The sequence below is a fragment of the Rhinoraja longicauda genome, chromosome 13 (assembly GCF_053455715.1).
Source record: "Rhinoraja longicauda isolate Sanriku21f chromosome 13, sRhiLon1.1, whole genome shotgun sequence".
NCBI classification, from domain to species: domain Eukaryota; kingdom Metazoa; phylum Chordata; class Chondrichthyes; order Rajiformes; family Arhynchobatidae; genus Rhinoraja; species Rhinoraja longicauda.
Window position 1 is genome coordinate 9,079,499 of NC_135965.1, and position 19,501 is coordinate 9,098,999.

A 19,501-nucleotide genomic window follows, 5' to 3' on the forward strand; every position below is an offset into this window, starting at 1 on the left:
GGTGAAAAGATTAAAAAAAACTAAAATAGGGCCATGGAATCAGTTGTGGTAGGGGAGGGGGAAGAATAGAAACTGGTAGGTGCAATGAGATAAGCATGATGGGCAGATGGCACCAAGTGCTGCTGGGAGTTAGGAATGTGGAACCAATGAAAACATCTAGGAGATATTTATGTGGAAAATGGCACCATGTAATAGAGTGGGTTCCCTGAAATTGTAAAATTCAATGTTGATACCATTTGGTTCTAGGCTACCCAATGAGAAAGCGAAGTGATATTCTTGTAGTTTTTCCTTTGGCCTCACCTGGAGAAAGCTGAGAACGGACAGGGATGTGTGGAAATGGGAAGGGGTTGAAATGACATCCAACTGGAAGCTCAAGAGGGCCACTGCGGTCAGAGCACTGTTACCTAGGCTATGTTTCGTCTCACCAATGTACGGGAGGTTACATTGTGAGTACCGAAAGTAATAGACCAGGTTAGAAGAGGTGCATGTGAATTGATGCCTCACCTGGAAGATCCCACAGGTGTCAGACTAGAGTTTCAATCTCTCAGTAGTTAATTGTGTACATAGTTTTTTTGTCATTAAAGTATTTCATTATAAAATTTGTAAATTCTTATGGAATAATTGTCTATTCCTATTCTTGTGGGAAGGGTAATGTTTCCTCACAGAAGATAATTAACTATGCATAGCTAACCTACATGTAGAAGAAAACACAATTTATCCCACATGATACACCATGCAAAATTCATAATATTAGGGGCACAATCTTATCTGCAAAGATCACCCTCACCTTTTTACATTGTCAGTCTTACTACCATTCATAGAAACATAGAAAATAGGTGCAGGAGGAGGCCATTCGGCCCTTCAAGCCAGCATCGCCATTCATTGTGATCATGGCTGATCGTCCCCAATCAATAACCCGTGCCTGCCTTCTCCCCATATCCCTTGATTCCACTAGCCCCTAGAGCTCTATCTAACTCTCTCTTAAACCCATCCAATGATTTGGCTTCCACTGCCCTCTGTGGCAGAGAATTCCACAAATTCACAACTCCCTGGGTGAAAAAGTTTCTTCTCACCTCAGTTTTAAATGGCCTCCCCTTTATTCTAAGACTGTGGTCGCTGGTTCTGGACTCGCCCAACATTGAGAACATTTTTCCTGCATCTAGCTTGTCCAGACCTTTTATAATTCCTCAAATACAATGTTGCAAACTTAAAATAAAACACCTATTAACATATGTAGGTAAAATAAACTGCTTTTCAATGTCAACATATGTATAATTATCTAAGAAAATGGTCATAGTTATACAGCAGAGAAGCATGTCCATTAGTCCACCATGTCCATGTCAACCATCAGGTACCCATCTGTGCTAATAACATTGACCAGAACCCAGCCCATGGCTTTCTATGCCTTTGAGATTCATGCACTCATTTAGACACTTAAATGTTGTGTGAATACCTTCCTGCTCAGGCAATGCATTAAAGATTCCAGCTACATGGAAAAAAAAATCTTACTCAGGACCCCCCAAATTTTCTTTCCAGTTTTCATCACCTCTGCTATTTGGAAAGGTTTCTTACCATCTATGCCTGTCACAGTTTTGCATTCTTCTATCAGGTAACACATTCAGTTCCAAGGATAACATATCTAGTTTATCCAATCAATCTTCATAATTTTAAACGTCTTATTTGTTTCTATACTTAGAAAACTTGTCACTGTTCTTGACAAGTGTGTTTTTTTCTGCATTCTAACTATTTTGTTTTGGTCATGAAAACTACTGTCGATAGATTCCACAAAGATGCTTTGTAATATAATATTTTATTACCCAAAATGCAAAACACTCAATCCCTAAAAATGTCAATTTTCATTTCTTTATGATTCTTTCACCCTTTTATCCCATACCATTATAAAGTAGAAGGTAACGCTCTGTTGGTCTCTTCCATCAACATAATTGGTGGTGTGTGTACGTTTTCTTTTGTGATGGATTTATTTAAATGTTTGCTTGAAAACCCACAAAACCAGCAAATCACACAGGGGGGACATTGCAGACATATATACATCATCATACACTTCCAGAAGCATCAGAGCATCATATATACCGATTAGCCAAAACATTATGACCAGATGAGCCAAAACAATATGACCACTTGCCTAATATGCTGTTGGTCCTCCGTGTGCAGCCCCATATCCAGCAGGGTGCGATGCACTGTGTATTGTGACACATTCCTCCCGTGACCACCATTAAAATATTCTGTGACTTGTGCCACAGTAGACCTTCTGTCAGTTCAGACCAGACAGGATAGCCTTCGTTGCCCTCGCGCATCGATGAGTCTTGGGCGCCCAACACCATTCGCCGGTTTGTCCCTCCTCGGACTACTGTCGGTAGGTACTCACCACTGCTGACCGAGAGCACCCCACAAGCCTTGCCGTTTCAGAGATGCTCTGACCCAGTCGTCTGGCCACAACAATTTGGCCCTTGTCAAAGTCGCTCATGTAGCGGGACGAGAAGGAGTCCCGCCAAAAACTAATCGGATATGAGTTGCGTGCCCTAGATGTGTTTATTGTCTCCAATACAGCTCCCTACTCCACCCCTGTTCACGGGCGTTGCCCGGCCTTAAATACCAACTCAGGTACCGACCCCGTGGCTAGCGCCTCCCACACCGAGACACCGCCCTCTAGCGCCGATGGTTCGTTCTGCCCTTGGGTTGCCACCAGGTGTCACCACACTCAGGTCTTTACTCCTGCCCATTTCTCCCGCATCCAACACATTAACTTCAAGAACTGACTGTTCACTTTCAGCCTAATCTATCCCACCCCTTAACAGGTGCTGTTGTAACAAGATAATCAATGTTATTCACTTTACCTGTCAGTAGTCATAATGTTTTGGCTGATCGGTGTATATCATTATTTATGTTTTCTAAGTATCCTGGTTCCATGATATTCTGTCTGCAGAAACCAAAATATTTCTTCCCGCATTTATTATTAAACACAGCAATTCTATGATTACTTTTTAAACAACAAAATTTTGAGCATGCGTTGAATTTTTATCTGTTTCAGCTTTAGATGTTGTGAATTATGTGACATTCTGTAAACACATTCAAGTTTTACACTCGGTACATGTTCCAAGATAACTTCACATTAATACTGTACAATAGACACCAAAACTAATACTACATTTCTGAGTTCTTTGACTTTATAATCACCTCAAAAATATAAAGACTCAGCTGATTCCATTCATTCTTCAATAGAAGGGAAGAAAGGTCAGGAGGATCTTCCAGAGTTAAATGGGGAAAGAAGGACTGAACAGTTTTCCAATTAATTCCACAGCTATCAATAGCATTTTGAACAGTACCTGGTGCAATGATATAGATATTCTTTTTCTGATTCTTCCCAATATGTTTGGAATAGCTATTATCAAGTAGACCATTCACTGTACTGTTGAGCACATGTACATCAGACCCACCCAGGTCAATGATTCTGATGAACTCTTGATTTGATTTGACATTAAGAAGATATCTAGGAGGCATGTAGGTGTGGTAAAATATCAAATCATATTCGTTTTGCTGAACCATTTGATTCTTTGAATGCAGAATTTTCTCTAAGTAGGACAGAGAAGGAATTAGACCACCTTGGTGCAAACAACCAAAAAGCACTGACCCCAAGATATTAAATAGGACTATAATAATTTTCCATTGGAATATATCACATTTTGGAGCACTGAGAATAACAAGTGGCACAATGAGTGGGACAATATATCTTGATTCCTGATGACTAAACAATGATAAAAAAAGGATGGGAATTAAATAGACAAGGAACAAATACATATCAAAGTGGGAAATAGAAGAAAACTGTGACGACAATTTATTTTCCAAATGGTTTTTGCAAGTAGTACGAGAGTTGGCTTTGCAGGCAAACTTGCTGACCATCATTTTGGTACCAGATACAACAACAAACAAATGAAGGCAACCAAATAGCAAAAAACTATTCAGAGTCAAATGCGTAAACCAAGGGTGACTCCCATGTGCAACAAGGCTTTTTTGATCTAAGTTATACAAAATAAGATTGACAGGGGTTAAAACTAAATGTTGACTTATGTCGACAATATATTTGTACACAGTATTTCCGTCTTTCAAAAGCCAGTCCCCTTTGGACAACAATGAACCAAAATACAGTGCATCCGTCACAATGAAAAGAAAACTGGTTGCAATTGCAGAAATCAAAACGCTAACACAGTTTATCACGATTCGTTTTAAACTGAACTGAAATGTGCCTTTCTGATCATGAGAAAGCCACAGGAGCATTGGCACTACAGCATAACCAATGAACGTGGGCCTGTTAAAAAATCCAGAAGCTAAAACAATTCCAATAAGATGCTTGTTTCTTCTGTTCTTTTTTCCAGTATGTGGGCCCACATTTGCTTGCTTTGTATCCACAGCTACCAACAACAGCAGCAATGCAAATAAATCTGCTTCTATAAGATTTGAAAATGTTCTTGTGCAAAAAACCAGCATGACATGTGACCCACTTAGCAGCATTAAAGCATTCCATGGATCTACTTTCCAGATATGGGCTAAATGGTATACAGAGTAGTCCAATATAAAGGACAAGCTTGTCAGGGTGAATCTGGGGAAAACTAATAATGTATAACTGTTTATGATGTTGCCAAAAAGGCCAGAATTGTGTAAGGCTTTAAGTGCTGTAAATGAAAAGCCTGCTGTGACCAGTGGGAATAGGACTGATCTGCTGGGGTAACTGGTATTAAATTCCCAAGTACGGAATGTTTTGAGGTTCAAAATATCACCTGTAAAAAAAACAAAGTGAATTCAAAATAAGAAAAGCAAATTAATTTGATGGTTACATACATTACAAATTTGATGGTTACATACATTACAGAGGCAACAAATTACACCCTTACCTTTTATTTTAACTTAATCTCCTTCAACTCCTGGTCTCAATATCTCCTCTGGTCTTTAGTGAAATTGCATCTCCTCTAATGCTAAAACTGGTTCCATGAAACGTCTTTTCATTTCATTTTCTTTATCGCTTACTTATTAAATAGATAAATTCTTCACTCACCTCTGGAATCCAAGTTGCAAAAAATGCAATTTTTGTTCCTAAACTTACTATGGTTATTGGTCATTGTGTTGCTCTCTTACTACTCTCCACAACTAGTCTCTCTTCCTCGTATCCTCATTGCATTGAGATTAGTCGGTCCATCTCCTGCTTGAATTTATTCTTCTCGAGCTTCAAAACTAAGGAAGCCTTTTCCATCTTCAATTCTTCCTACAATGTCTTGGTTTTTATATATATATTCTTGGCACTGCCTAATCCTGAATTATCTTCTTGGCTTTCCTATTCTTTTTGATTGTGGCTTCACTGAGGCCTCATCCTAATAAATAAAACAAAATCTTGTTTATAAGCAAGACGAGATGAAAGCACAAAGAAACATTAATCATTTTAATAAAGTATTCAAGGCTTACTCAACCACATTATTTCTGAAATGCCATTAACTTTCCTAATATCCAAATCCTCACCATAAAGAGTCAAAACTGGAGTGGAAACTGATGACCAGATGAACTGATAGAACAGAAAATATTCAACAGGTCAGTGTACAACAGTTAACATTTCTAATTCACGACCGTGAAACAGGAAGTGGACAAGCTGCAGGAAGAGTGGATGAGGGGTAGACCTGTGTGATCAGGTGAAACTGAGGTGACAATGGAATAAGCATAAACAATATCTGGTTAATGAGTGAATGGGAGCAATGGAGGTCAAGAACCTAGACAAAAGGGGAGGAGGCCATAGAGCGATAGCTCAGTGCGGAAATGCGATGGAAAATTCAAGCGGCAAACAGCAGAATGTTTGGAGGACATCCCTGAGGTGTGAACACGGGTGCTCTTCAAAGCGATCACCCAATCGGTGTTTGGTTACTACAACAAATTCTATAACTTCAGGTAACTTGGTTTCTGTCAGTATTAGTCGTCCAATTGTGATATTTGCAAATACTGATTGGGTGATTGCTTTGCAGAGCACCTAACTGACATCTACAAAGGCAATCCTGAACTTCCCGTTGCCTGCCATTTCAATTCTCTATATCGCTCCTCCACTAATTTACCTGTCCGTAGGCTCCTGTATTATTACAATGAGGCCCAACACATGCTTGTGAAATAACCCAGCTATCCTCTGGGCACGTCACAACCTTCTAGACTTAATATTGAATTCTAAAATTCCAGGCAGCATTTTTTTAGAACAAAGATAGGTGACATTTCTGTTCAGGTCCCAAAGACTCTTTTCTCTAAACTTTGACACCCTGACTAATCAAGAACCTGTCAATCTCTGCTTTAAAATACCCAATAATGACCTCCACAGCCGTCTGGCAATCAGTTCCACAGATTCACCACCCTCTGGCTAAAGACAGAAAAATGAAAGCAGACCATCCTGCCAAAAGAAAACGACAGGATGGTCAGCCTACAAGAAAGATACTTGTTCCCTTTCTCCAACATACACCCGTATGCATCTACAACTGAAGCCCAGTGTATTTTATCTAGGCAGATTGCCTGTTTGGTGATGGTTCCTATTTCCAATGGATAGTGAGAGACTAGGCCAGCACTAAAAATTGGGATTGCCCTTGAGACAATAATGCTGGATTTCCCCAAAAGCACCTGTTTATCCTCACGATAAAATAGTAAATAAGAGATGCTGGAGTGATCAGCTGTCAGTTTAGCTGGAATGTTTACAGTCCCATCATGATGCCAACAATTTGGCAGCATCTTTCTGCTTTGGGAACTGTCATCACAGATTCCAGGTCTGTAGATAGCTCTGCCAGGGGACTGACCATCACAGTGGAACTTAACCGATCACTGCAGGGACAGTTTCAGGCTCCATCTCTGCAGTCATGATGAAACTGAACTCCAGTGAAAGGAGCTAGAAGAGAGGCACAGTGCCATATCTAGTAGAGCCACTATTTCAAAGTATCAGAGAGGCAAATTCAATGCTGACCTCATGTGCTGTCTGTGTGGAGTTTATACATTCTCCCTGTTATTGCCTGGGTTTTCCCTCACATCACAAAGACATAGGGGTTAGTCTACTTCCAATCTTTTAAATAAAGATCAAATATGATTTAAATAGCTTTACCATCTTGGCTCCCAGAACATATTTTAGTAACTCCATACCTGAAAAATAACTATGTACACATGCCATCGATTTGTATTCATATATTGCCTTTAACATGGCAAGATACCTTGTCAATATTCTAGAGAGATTAGATGAGCTTTGCTGACGTCATATTGCATTGTGATGTTTATCTAAGTTCCATAAAACATATACAATTTGCTTCTTCAGCAAATGCTTGCCTCTATTTTAAGAGACTCGTTACTTCCAGATATGTGGAAATCAAAATATCGGCGGCACGGTAGCGCAGCGGTAGAGTTGCTGCTTTACAGCGAATGCAGCGCCGGAGACTCAGGTTCGATCCTGACTACGGGTGCTGCACTGTAAGGAGTTTGTACGTTCTCCCCGTGACCTGCGTGGGTTTTCTCCGAGATCTTCGGTTTCCTCCCACACTCCAAAGACGTACAGGTATGTAGGTTAATTGGCTGGGTAAATGTAAAAATTGTCCCTAGTGGGTGTAGGATAGTGTTAATGTACGGGGATCGCTGGGCGGCACGGACTTGGAGGGCCGAAAAGGCCTGTTTCCGGCTGTATATATATGATATGATATGATACGGGTAACACCACCAGCTCGCCGTCTAAAAACAGCACCGAAGGGGCGCTGGCTAGCGAGGCTGGAGGGGGATCCACCGCCGGGGATGTGCACACATTCTCGGTGTCCGAGCATGAGGTGAGGTGGGCTCTGACGCGTGTGAACACGAGGAAAGCTGGAGGCCCAGATGGTATATCTGGGCGAGTACTAAAGTCTTGTGCTACTCAGCTTGCTCCAGTGCTCACCACAATATTCAACCTCTCCTTGGCAAAGTCCGTGGTCCCTGCATGCTTCAAAAGATCCATCATTGTACCGGTGCCAAAGAATGCCTCTCCAGCGTGTTTAAATGACTACCGACCGGTGGCCCTCACCTCGGTTGTCATGAAATGCTTGGAGAGGCTAGTCAAGAAGCACATCTGCGCCCTCCTTCCTCGCAACATGGACCCACTACAGTTCGCATACCGTCCGAACAGGTCCACGGATGATGCGGTCTCCCAGGTTCTACACACCGCTCTCTCTCATCTGGACAGCCAGGGGGGCTATGTGAGGATGCTGTTCATTGACTTTAGTTCAGCATTCAACACAATAGTCCCCAGCAGACTGGTTGAGAAGCTGCTGGAACTGGGGCTTAGCACCCCTCTGTGTGCCTGGGTCCTGGACTTTCTCACTGCCAGGCCCCAAGTGGTCAGGATGGGGGAACACACATCTAGCTCCCTCACCCTGAACATAGGATCCCCCCAGGGCTGCGTCCTTAGCCCCCTACTGTACTCCCTGTACACACATGACTGTAGGGCCAGGTTCAGCTCAAACTCCATCATCAAGTTTGCTGATGACACTGTGGTGGTGGGCCGGATCTCCAACAACGATGAGAAGGCCTACCGGGAGGAGGTGGCTGATCTGGCACTCTGGTGTCAGGACAATAGCCTCCTCTTGAATGTCACTAAAACAAAGGAGCTGATTGTGGACTTCAGAAGGGCTAAACATCCAAGGACGTACACGCCACTGGAGATAAATGGGTCTATTGTGGATAGGGTGAGCAGTTTCAAATATTTGGGAGTCCGCATCGCAGAGGATCTGACGTGGGCAACGCACATTGCCGCACTGGTGGGTAAGGCTAAGCAGCGCCTTTACCACCTTAGACAACTGAGGAAATTCAGAGTGTCGCTGAGGATCCTTCATTGCTTCTACTCTGGGGCTGTAGAGAGCATCCTGTCCGGCAACATTACAGTCTGGTTTGGGAACAGCTCTGCCCAGGACAGGATGGCCCTGCAGAGAGTAGTGCGTTCGGCAGAACGCACCATGGGAACTACACTCGTCCCCCTGCAGGACCTATACATCAGGAGGTGCAGATCCAGAGCAAGCAAGATCATGAGGGACCCCTGCCACCCCAGTAACGGACTGTTCCAGATGCTACGGTCAGGCAAACGCCTCCGCTGTCACGCTGTGAAAACGGAGAGGATGAGACGGAGCTTCTTCCCACAGGCCATCAGGACTGTCAACTTTGATAACCCCAGAGACTAAATTTTTGTCGACACTTTTTGTGCTATGTTTAGTAACTTATTAACTTTATTTATATGCTGTAACTGTAATTATTTTTGTGCACAACCCGCAGGCATTGCCACTTTCATTTCACTGCACATCGAGTATGTGTATGTGACAAATAAATTTGACTTGACTTGACTTGATAAAACAACAACTAAATATTATAGTTCCCTGCAAATTAATTCCTTGATTAGATCTGGTATTGTTGCTATTATTAGGTTAAAATGCTTTTAGCTAATTGTCATTGATGTGCTCTCCCTCAGTGGCATCATCTAAATTGTATTGTCTGGTTCCTGTGTATTGAGAACATGAAGTCTTATCTTACCACTATCTTAAACATTTCATGTTACTAATACAGACCTCCCAACATTTGATTTTACAAATTCAGAATTTTGATGTCCAAACGTCAGAATTTTACATCAAAATTCATTATATGGCGCGTAATGCAACTTTTCAGCAAAAAAAGTATACACGCCACATGCGCGTACGCGTTGTACGCATGTGTGAAAAACTATTATTTTCACCAGTCTGTAGTTCTTGGACTACATGTACAATGTCAGGCCTATCATGAGTATATTCTGCTATTTATAGAAAGGTTATTGAACAGAAATACTTTTTACAACACAAAGAAAAAAATGTTTTGTTTTGTTTTCTCTATTTTGCTTTTTCCTTACACAAAATGTATGATTAAGTTATGAAGAGAGGTTCATTTAAAACTGAACATACCTAATTTCATTGAAGACATACTTCCTCCAGTGGTCTTCAACACCACATCACAACAGTCCATGTCCCCCACTCCTCCCCACTACCCTCCCCACCACCCACTCCCACTCTACCCCGACTCCCGCCTACTCCATCCCCCCCTCTCCCGCCCTCCCCACCTACACTCCCCCCTCCCCTCCTCACCCCTCCCACCCCACTCCCCTCCCTCCCTTCCTCCACCCCCCCGACTCCCACTCCCCCCTCCCCCGCACCCCTCTCAACATTAACGGGCCTCACGCTACGCAGCGAGGCGAGCCCAGTGGCGGGCGGGGCCAGCGGCGAGGCGAGTCGGGGCCAGCGGCGAGGCGAGTCGGGGCCAGCGGCGAGGCGAGTCGAGGCCAGCGGCGAGGCGAGTCGGGGCCAGCGGCGAGGCGAGTCGGGGCCAGCGGCGAGGCGAGGCCAGAGGCGAAGCGGGGCCAGCGGCGAGGCGAGGCCAGAGGCGAAGCGGGGCCAGCGACGAGGCGAGTCGGGGCCAGCGGCGAGGCGAGTCGGGGCCAGCGGCGACGCGAGGACGGGCCAGCGACGAGGCGAGTCGGGACCAGGGGCGACGCGAGGCCGGGCCAGCGTCGAGGCAAGTCGGGGCCAGCGGCGAGGCCAGAGGCGAGGCGGGGCCAGCGACGAGGCGAGTCGGGCCCAGCGGCGACGCCAGGCCGGGCCAGCGGCGAGGCAAGTCGGGGCCAGCGGCGAGGCCAGAGGCGAGGCGGGGCCAGCGACGAGGCGAGTCGGGCCCAGCGGCGACGCCAGGCCGGGCCAGCGACGAGGCGAGGTGGGGCCAGCGGCGAGTCGAGTCGGGGCCAGCGGCGAGGCCGGGCCAGCGGAGAGGCGAGGCGGGGCCAGCGACGAGGCGGGGCCAGCGGCGAGGCGGAGCCGGGCCAGTGGCGAGGCAAGGCCGGGCCAGCGGCGAGGTGAGGCCAGCGACGAGGCGAGGCGGGGCCAGCGGCGAGTCGAGTCGGGGCCAGCGGCAAGGCCGGGCCAGCGGAGATTTGAGGCGGGGCCAGCGGCGAGGCGGGGTCAGCGGCGAGGCGAGTCAGGACCAGCGGCGAGGCCGGGCCAGCGGCGAGGCGAGGCCGGGCCTCGCCACTGAGGCCCGGCATGAGGCGAGCGGCCGAGAGGTAGGGCGAGTGGGAAGGCATGTGTTTTGCGGAAAAATGTGAGGTGAAATCGGAATGGTGGAAATTGAAATAAGAAAGCGGAACTTTCCGCCAAATTCGGAAGGGTTGGGAGGTCTGCTAATATAGCAGCCAGTCCTGGGTGATGAAGTGTTTCCACCATTTAAACACTTGACTGAAACCACCATCATCCAATCCCTAACAATCCACGGCATCCCTGGTCACTGTCTGAGGCCGAACAAAGTCAATTCCGGTACTCACCAGATCATCCACATTTCAGCTCTACTGTCTCACATATTCTTCATTTTTTCAACTCTGACATCATTGCTCTTCTGACCCTATTTTAATCACTTCATCAATGGCAGTTGCATATTTACAGATTGGGGCTTTTTCCTGGGAGTTATTTCCCTACAGTTCTTTTCTGCCCAGGCCTCTTTGATAACTTTCATTAAAATCTATCACTGGCCATGTTTTTGGTCATCATTTCTAAAACTTCCTTAAATAGGTTATTACATCTCAAAACATTGACATGCTCCACTGAAGAAGGTGGTAAATAATGACTGTTATTGAGCATTATTTCAGTACAAGATTACATACATTAAAGGAATTCTGTAGATAAATATTATTGGTGATGGAACAATTATAAAAATGAATTCTGTATATGTGTAAGAAGGAACTGCAGATGCTAGTTTAAACCAAAGATAGACACAAAAAGCTAGAGTAACTCAGTGGGACAGGCAGCATCTGGAGAGAAGGAATGAGTGACATTCCAGTTCAAGACCCTTCTTGAATTCATTTATTTTGGTTGTATCAGTATTTCACGTGATTATTAAATTGGCCTGTGAAGTTACATGGATTGCAGCCAGGTAGCAAAATAAACAACAACAAAAAAACAGGAATCCAGAATAATGCAAATGTCAGCATGCTGTGCCAAGTGATGTAGTGTGAATGCAAGATAGATGAAGGGGTTTAATTGGGAAATTGTTAGTAGGGGAAAAAAAACTAACAAATACATCATTGCTTTACCTGCCATGATCTCTGGAGATTGAAAAAATTCATCAGGATGTATGTAGCCTGTTTGCGGTGCCAAGCACCACAGTACCCGGACAACTCCAAGAACCATCCACACCAATTTGCGCGCCATACTGAACACGTTACCAGAGAGTACAAAAATGTTGTATGGCTGTTTAAAACAAAAACATTTCTAATTAGTTCATTGATGCCATCAATTTTGTTCACACTTTCAGAAACTATCGACAATATTTTAGCAAAGATATAAGATAAACAGAGTGGATCAGTCTGATCTATAAAAAGGAAGAGCGGAAAGCTGCTTAAACTAATGTCAGCAACCCAAGGGGAGGGAAAACATAGGTGGAATCAAAGTTCTCTACTCTGAAATATTAATGTATTTTTAGGAGATTCTGGTGAATATATACCCAGAGTGCTTTGTGATTTACTTGAATGTTATTGATATCATAGTGGTATATTTTTCTCTTGACAGTAAAGGGGAGCATATAGCCTGCCCAGTCCATAGGGAATTAACTGTAACATCTCCAAGTTTGTCGATGACACAAAGCTGGGTGGCAGTGTGAGCTGCGAGGAGGATACGATGAGGCTGCAGGACGACTTGGATAGGTTGGGTGAGTTGGCAGATGCAGTATTTTGTGGATAAATGTGAGGTTATCCACTTTGGTGGCAAGAACAGCAAGGCAGATTATTATCTGAATGGTATCAGATTAGGAAAAGGAGAGGTGCAACGAGACCTGGGTGTCCTTGTACATCAGTCACTGAAAGTAAGAATGCAGGTACAGCAGTCAGTGAAGAAAGCTAATGGCATGTTGGCCTTCATTGCGAGACGATTTGAATTTAGGAGCAAGGACGTCCTACTGCAGTTGTACAGGGCCCTAGTGAGACCACACCTGGAGTATTGTGTGCAGTTTTGGTTTCCTAATTTGAGGAAGGATATTCTCGCTATTGAAGGAGTACAGCGTAGGTTCACCAGATTAATTCCCGGGATGGTGGGACTGACATATGATGAAAGAATTGGTCGACTGGGCTTGTATTCACTGGAATTTAGAAGGATGAGAGGGGATCTTATAGAAACATAAAGTTCTTAAGGGATTGCACAAGCTATATGCAGGGGAAATGGTTCCCATGTTGGGGGAGTCCAGAACCAGGGGTCACAGATTAAGAATAAGGGGTAGGCCATGGAGTAATGGGGTAGGAGACTGAGATGAAAAAAACGTTTTCAGCCAGAGAGTTGTGAATCTGTGCAATTCTCTGCCACAGAAGGCAGTGGAGGTCAATTCACTGGATGTTTTCAAGAGAGAGTTAGATTTAGCTCTTAGGTCCAACAGAATCAAGAGATATGGGGAAAAAGCAGGAACGGGGTACTGATTTTGGATGATCAGTCATGATCATATTGAATGGCGGTGCTGGCTTGAAGTGCCGAATGGCCTACTCCTGCACCTATTTTCTATCTTCTATGTTTCTAAATTAGAAGGGGGTTATATTCCTCACATGAGGTTTGTTGATGTTACTCGGGGCTTTTAAAACAGCATGGTTTAGGGATAGGAATCATTTGATATGTCCATATCTTATATGTTGGAGTCCTTTAAAGGCCAGCTGGTCGGAATTCAGAACGAATTATGTTCATGTGAGGAAGTAAGACTATACTGGATTATTAGATATATTGTAAATTTAGTCAAAAAGGAAAATAGTATATGGAAAGTTTAGGAACTGAAATCAGATGGGGCCTTGAGGAATGTAAAAGGAAACAGGAGAGAACATAAAAAGGGAATCAGGGGGGCAAAGTGGGACAGGGAATGTCTGACAAGTAGGATTAGGGAGCATACCAAGACATTTTAGTGATACACGAAAAACAAGAGGATAACTTTGGAGAAGCTATGACCACACAAGGACAAAGGAGAGAATTTATGCCTGAAGTCAGGGGAGGTGGGAAAGATATCAAATGAGTACTTTGCATTAGTATTCACTCAGGAGAACATGCCTATCAGGGAGGAGTATGTTGATATTCTCCAGCATATTGCTATCAAAGAAGACTGCTTGGGCTCTGATGAACATCAAGGTCGGTTAAGTCTCTAAGGCTAATTGATCTATTCCAAATATTGATTGAGGCAAGAGAGGAGATTATGAGGGCCTTGACAGAGATCTTAGTATCCTCTTTAGCTTATGCAGAGGACTGGAGAATAACCAATGTTGTTCCTCTGTTTAAGAAGAGCAATGGAAATAAACCAGGAAATTATAGACATGCGAGTCTTATATCAGTGGTAACATATAACATATAACAACTACAGCATGGAAACAGGCCTGTCCGGCCCTACCAGTCCACGCCGACCATTCTCCCTGACCTAGTCTCATCTACCTGCACTCAGACCATAACCCTCCAATCCCCTCCTATCCATATACCTATCCAATTTACTCTTAAATAATAAAATCGAGCCAGCCTCCACCACTTCCTCCGGAAGCCCATTCCATACAGCCACAACCCTCTGAGTAAAGAAGTTCCCCCTCATGTTACCCCTAAACCTTTGTCCCTCAATTCTGAAGCTATGTCCCCTTGTTGGAATCTTCCCCACTCTCAAAGGGAAAAGCCTACCCACGTCAACTCTGTCCGTCCCTCTCAAAATTTTAAAAACCTCTAACAAGTCCCCCCTCAACCTTCTACGCTCCAAAGAATAAAGACCCAACCTGTTCAACCTCTCTCTGTAGCCTAAGTGCTGAAACCCAGGCAACATTCTAGTAAATCTCCTCTGTACCCTCTCCATTTTGTCGACATCCTTCCTATAATTTGGCGACCAGAACCGCACACCATACTCCAGATTCGGCCTCACCAATGCCCTGTACAATTTCAACATTACATCCCAACTTCTATACTCGATGCTCTGATTTATAAAGGCAAGCATACCAAACGCCTTCTTCACCACCCTATCCACATGAGATTCCACCTTCAGGGAACAATGCACAGTTATTCCCAGATCCCTCTGTTCCACTGCATTCCTCAATTCCCTACCATTTACCCTGTACGTCCTATTTTGATTTGTCCTACCAAAATGCAGCACCTCACACTTATCAGCATTAAACTCCATCTGCCATCTTTCAGCCCACCCTTCCAAAAGGCCCAAGTCTCTCTGTAGACTTTGAAAATCTACCTCACTATCAACTACTCCACCTATCTTAGTATCATCTGCATATTTACTAATCCAATTTGCCACACCATCATCCAGATCATTAATGTAAATGACAAACAACAGTGGACCCAACACAGATCCTTGGGGCACTCCACTAGACACTGGCCTCCAACCTGACATACAATTGTCAACCGTTACCCTCTGGTATCTCCCATTCAGCCATTGTTGAATCCATCTTGCAACCTCACTATTAATACCCAACGATTTAACCTTCTTAATCAACCTTCCATGTGGAACCTTGTCAAATGCCTTACTGAAGTCCATATAGACAACATCCACAGCCTTGCCCTTATCAATTTCCCTGGTAACCTCTTCAAAAAATTCAAGAAGATTAGTCAAACATGACCTTCCAGGCACAAATCCATGTTGACTGTTTCTAATCAGGCCTTGATTATCCAAATAATTATATATATTGTCCCTAAGTATCTTTTCCATTAATTTTCCCACCACATACGTCAAACTAATAGGTCTATAATTGCTAGGTTTACTTTTAGAACTTTTTTTAAACAAAGGCACAACATGCGCAATGCGCCAATCTTCCGGCACCATCCCTGTTTCTAATGACGTTTGAAATATTTCCGTCATAGCCCCTGCTATTTCTGCACTAACTTCCCTCAATGTCCTAGGGAATATCCTATCAGGACCTGGAGACTTATCCACTTTTATATTCTTCAAAAGTGTCCGTACCTCCTCTTCTTTAATCCTCCTAATTTCCATCACTACTCTACTTGTTTCGCTTACCTCACATAATTCAATATCCTTCTCCTCGGTAAATACCGAAGAAAAGAAATTGTTTAATATCTCCCCCATTTCTTCCGGCTCAGCACATAGCTGTTCACTCTGACTCTCTAATGGACCAATTTTATCCCTCACTATCCTTTTGCTATTGACATATCTGTAGAACCCCTTGGGGTTTACTTTTACATTACTTGCCAAAGCAGCCTCATATCTTTTTTTCGCTTTTCTAATTTCCTTTTTAAGATTCCTTTTACATTTTTTAAGATTCCTTTTGGTAGGGAAATTATTAGAAAAAAATCTTTGGTGTAATCACTACTTACATCTGAAAAAGCAAAGCCTTATTTTGGATAATGTGCAGGGGAGGTCATGTCATACAGACTTGATTTATGTATTGTTTGAGAAGGTGGCAAAACTGGTTGATGAGAGCAGTTGTTGTATGTTGTATACTGGATGTTGTATACATGGATTTTAGTAAAGCTTTCTAAAAGTCCCTTTTAGTAGATTCATGAAGGCGTGTTAGATTGAATTCAAATTTGGCCTCGCCAAAGAAGATAGAGTAAGGGGTTTATTCCAAATCAAAATGTCAGTGCCGGGACTTGTGTTTGTGATAGAGATAAATCATTCATCAAAGAAGCAGGAGGCCTGATTAGTAAGTTTGCAGACAACACAAAAATTGGCCGAGCGATAGATAGTGAGGAACACTGTCAAAGGATTCAACAGGATGTACACCAATTGGAAGTGTGGGCAAACAATGACAGATGTGGCTTAATCCAACAATTGTGAGGTATTCCACCTTGGAAGGTCAAATGTAAGATGAAGTATACAATGACTAGCAGAACCTTAGGAGCATTGATGTACTAAGGGATCTTAGGGTGCAAGACTTTAGCTCCCTCAAAGTGGCAAACACATGTAGAAAGGATCATAATGAAAGCATAGTGTGCTTGCCTTCATCAGTAAGGGTATTGAATACAAAAATTGGGAAGTCACATTGCAGCTTGATAAAACTTTGGTTAGGCCATGTTTGGAGTATTGTGTGCAATCTGGTTACATTACAGGAAGGTTGTGGAGGCTTTGCAGAGGAGGTTCACCAGGATGCTGCCTGGATTCAAGAGAATTATCTTATTGCTAATACTCTCCAAGAGGATAGGTGGTACAAACTTGGATGGCTTTCTCTGGAGCATTGGAGGCTGGAGGGCAACCCGATGGGCATCTATAAAATTACAAAAGGCATAGATTGGGTAGATAGTCAAAATCTTTTTGTCAGGGTGGAAATTTCAAATAGTGGAGGATGCAACTTTAGATGAGAGGAAGAATGTTTAAAGTAGATTTACCTTTTTTTTTAAAATTACTCCAGAGTGGTAGGTATCTGGAAGCATTGCAATGGAAAACATAGAAACATTGAAAATAGGTGCAGGAATAGGCCATTCGACCCTTTGAACCAACTCTGCCATTCAATATGATCATGGCTGATCATCTAAAGTCAGTACCCCCCGTTCCGGCTTTGTCCCCATATCCCTTGATTCCCTTAGCCCTAAGAGCTAAATCTATCTCTCTCTCTTGAAAACTAGTGGAAACAGATACAACAGCAATGTTTAAGCGGCATCTAGACCGGCACATCGCCAGGCTAGGAATAGAGTGAAATGGACTCTGTCCAGGCAGGTTTGATTAATTTAAACTGGCATCAAGCTCGCCACAGGCACAATTTTTACTAGTACTTCACCACATTTGTGCATGACAGGCTCGACTTGACTCGAGGTAGCGTTGGCTGAAAAGGACCTATTTCTGTGCTGCGCTACAAAAAGGTGCTTTATGTGTGTGAAACTTTCTTGTATAATAATTGCAAGAAGTGCATGTTAGGAGTGCAACTTTCCAATGGTCCACTGGCTGGCGGGCCGACCTCATGGAGAAGCTGCCGGGGCGGACTGTGAGCACCGCTGATGTTTGATCCTCCCTCCAGGCGGGGCAGCCGCGGACCCCGGCGCAACAGCAAACACCGCGAAACGCGGAAGGGTCGCCCAAACGAGACAGCGGCGCTGAGCGAGGTGACAGCGCTTCCCTACATCGCGTTTAGACAAGTGCCCGTCTTCATTCCCCACAGCTCCGACATTTACCTCTGTCGCACACCAAGGTTCGGAGCAGCCACCGAAGGGCGGACGCAACAGCAGCAGCCGCGCAAATATTTTCAAACACGGTCGCCCCGATTTATGGCGTCATGGCGCTGCACCTACGTCGTTGTCAAGACGATGACAAGAAGACTTTAAAGGCGCGCGTTCCACAGGCAATTATTTCCTTGCCGACAAGAAACAATTCTTTCAATTATACTTTCCTGGCAAATGTACCTAGATGCAGTCAAACGGTTCAGAAACAAGGAACTGCAGATGCTGGTTTACAATAAAGACACAAATGCTGGAGTAACAACAGGCGAGGCAGCATCTCTGCAGAACATGGAAAGGTGAAGTTGAATTGAATTAAATACATTTTATTAGCCAAATATGTATACATACAAGGAGTTTGCCTTGGTGCTTTGCTCGCAAGTAACAACATGATATACAGTAGACAATTAAAAATAAAACATTACAATTTAAACATGTGAAGAATGAAATAAAATACCAGAGAACATTGAGGCAACAGACTTTTGGCTGTTTCGGGTTGAACCTCTCTTCAGAGTCTGAAGAAGTGTCCATACCTGAAATGTCACCTGTTCATGTTCTCCAGAGATTCTGCCTGACCCACTGAGTTACTCCAACACTGCTTTTTACAGTGATTTTTTTGTATTTTGCATACAATTCAATAAAATCATAAGATGCATATGCACACTCGTACATAAAAAAAAAGCACGAATATTATTGTGTAAGAATAGTGGACTTCGCCAAGGCAGTACACAAGAGTTGCCATATTTCTGACACTACACTGTCTCCTTTAAGTTTCAAGTTCTTAAAAATCTAACTTGGCCTGAAAAGGCTGTTGTCCTGGCGGCTGCACTGGGTCGGTGATGCAAGAATCGTTCTGAACTGACGATACTGTCAATGATGTGTAGGAAGGAACTGCAGATGCTGGTTTAAATCGAAGATAGACACAAAAAGCTGGAATAACTCAGCGGGACAGGCGGTATCTCCAGAGAGATGGAATGGGCGATGTTTCGGGTCGAGACCCTTCTTCAGACTAAAGACGTCACCCATTCCTTCTCTCCAGAGATGCTGCCTGTCCCGCTGAGTTTCTTCAGCTTTTTGTGTCTATCTTCAATACTGTCAATGACATCCTTCCACCGCTGCTCTGTGCCGCTGCAGGTCGCATCCAGTCTGCATGTTTGTGGATCCTCCAGCGACGCCTGATCTATGTGATCCCCCGGCTGCTGCAGGGCCTCCAGTAACCCACTCCACCAACAACTTGGCCCGTGAACACATCCACTTGCCTCGCACCACCATTCATCCGTGCATTGGGGCGT

General features: G+C 44.0%; 2 protein-coding genes across 5 annotated transcripts in view; one reads left to right on the top strand and one right to left on the bottom strand.

Moving 5' to 3' along the window:
• Nucleotides 1–19,501, top strand: part of meltf (melanotransferrin) — a 109,689-nt gene that overhangs the window by 3,374 nt on the left and 86,814 nt on the right. For 2 of the 4 annotated variants that reach the window (XM_078410287.1, XM_078410288.1), the window contains exon 1: nt 18,126–18,508. The exons of the other annotated variants lie outside the window; for them this stretch is intronic. The gene's annotated coding sequence lies outside the window, so the exon portion shown is untranslated. Of the gene's footprint in view, nt 1–18,125; nt 18,509–19,501 lie in introns of those variants that run through there. 4 annotated transcript variants of the gene reach the window in all.
• On the bottom strand, nt 1,750–18,257 carry LOC144599427 (GPI alpha-1,2-mannosyltransferase 4-like). The gene is made up of 3 exons (XM_078410292.1): nt 18,168–18,257; nt 12,134–12,290; nt 1,750–4,793 (listed from the first exon to the last, which is right to left on the bottom strand). Exons 2-3 carry the CDS (start codon nt 12,249–12,251, stop codon nt 3,163–3,165), a joined length of 1,749 nt encoding a protein of 582 aa, XP_078266418.1. The 5' UTR covers nt 12,252–12,290; nt 18,168–18,257; the 3' UTR covers nt 1,750–3,162.

Coding starts and splice junctions, on each gene's coding strand:
- LOC144599427 (XM_078410292.1), bottom strand. CDS start 12,251: ATGGCGCGCAAATTGGTGTGGATGGTTCTTGGAGTTGTCCGGGTACTG. Junction 4,794..12,133: donor ATCTCCAGAGATCATGGCAG/GTAAAGCAATGA, acceptor TTTTTTTTACAG/GTGATATTTTGAACCTCAAA.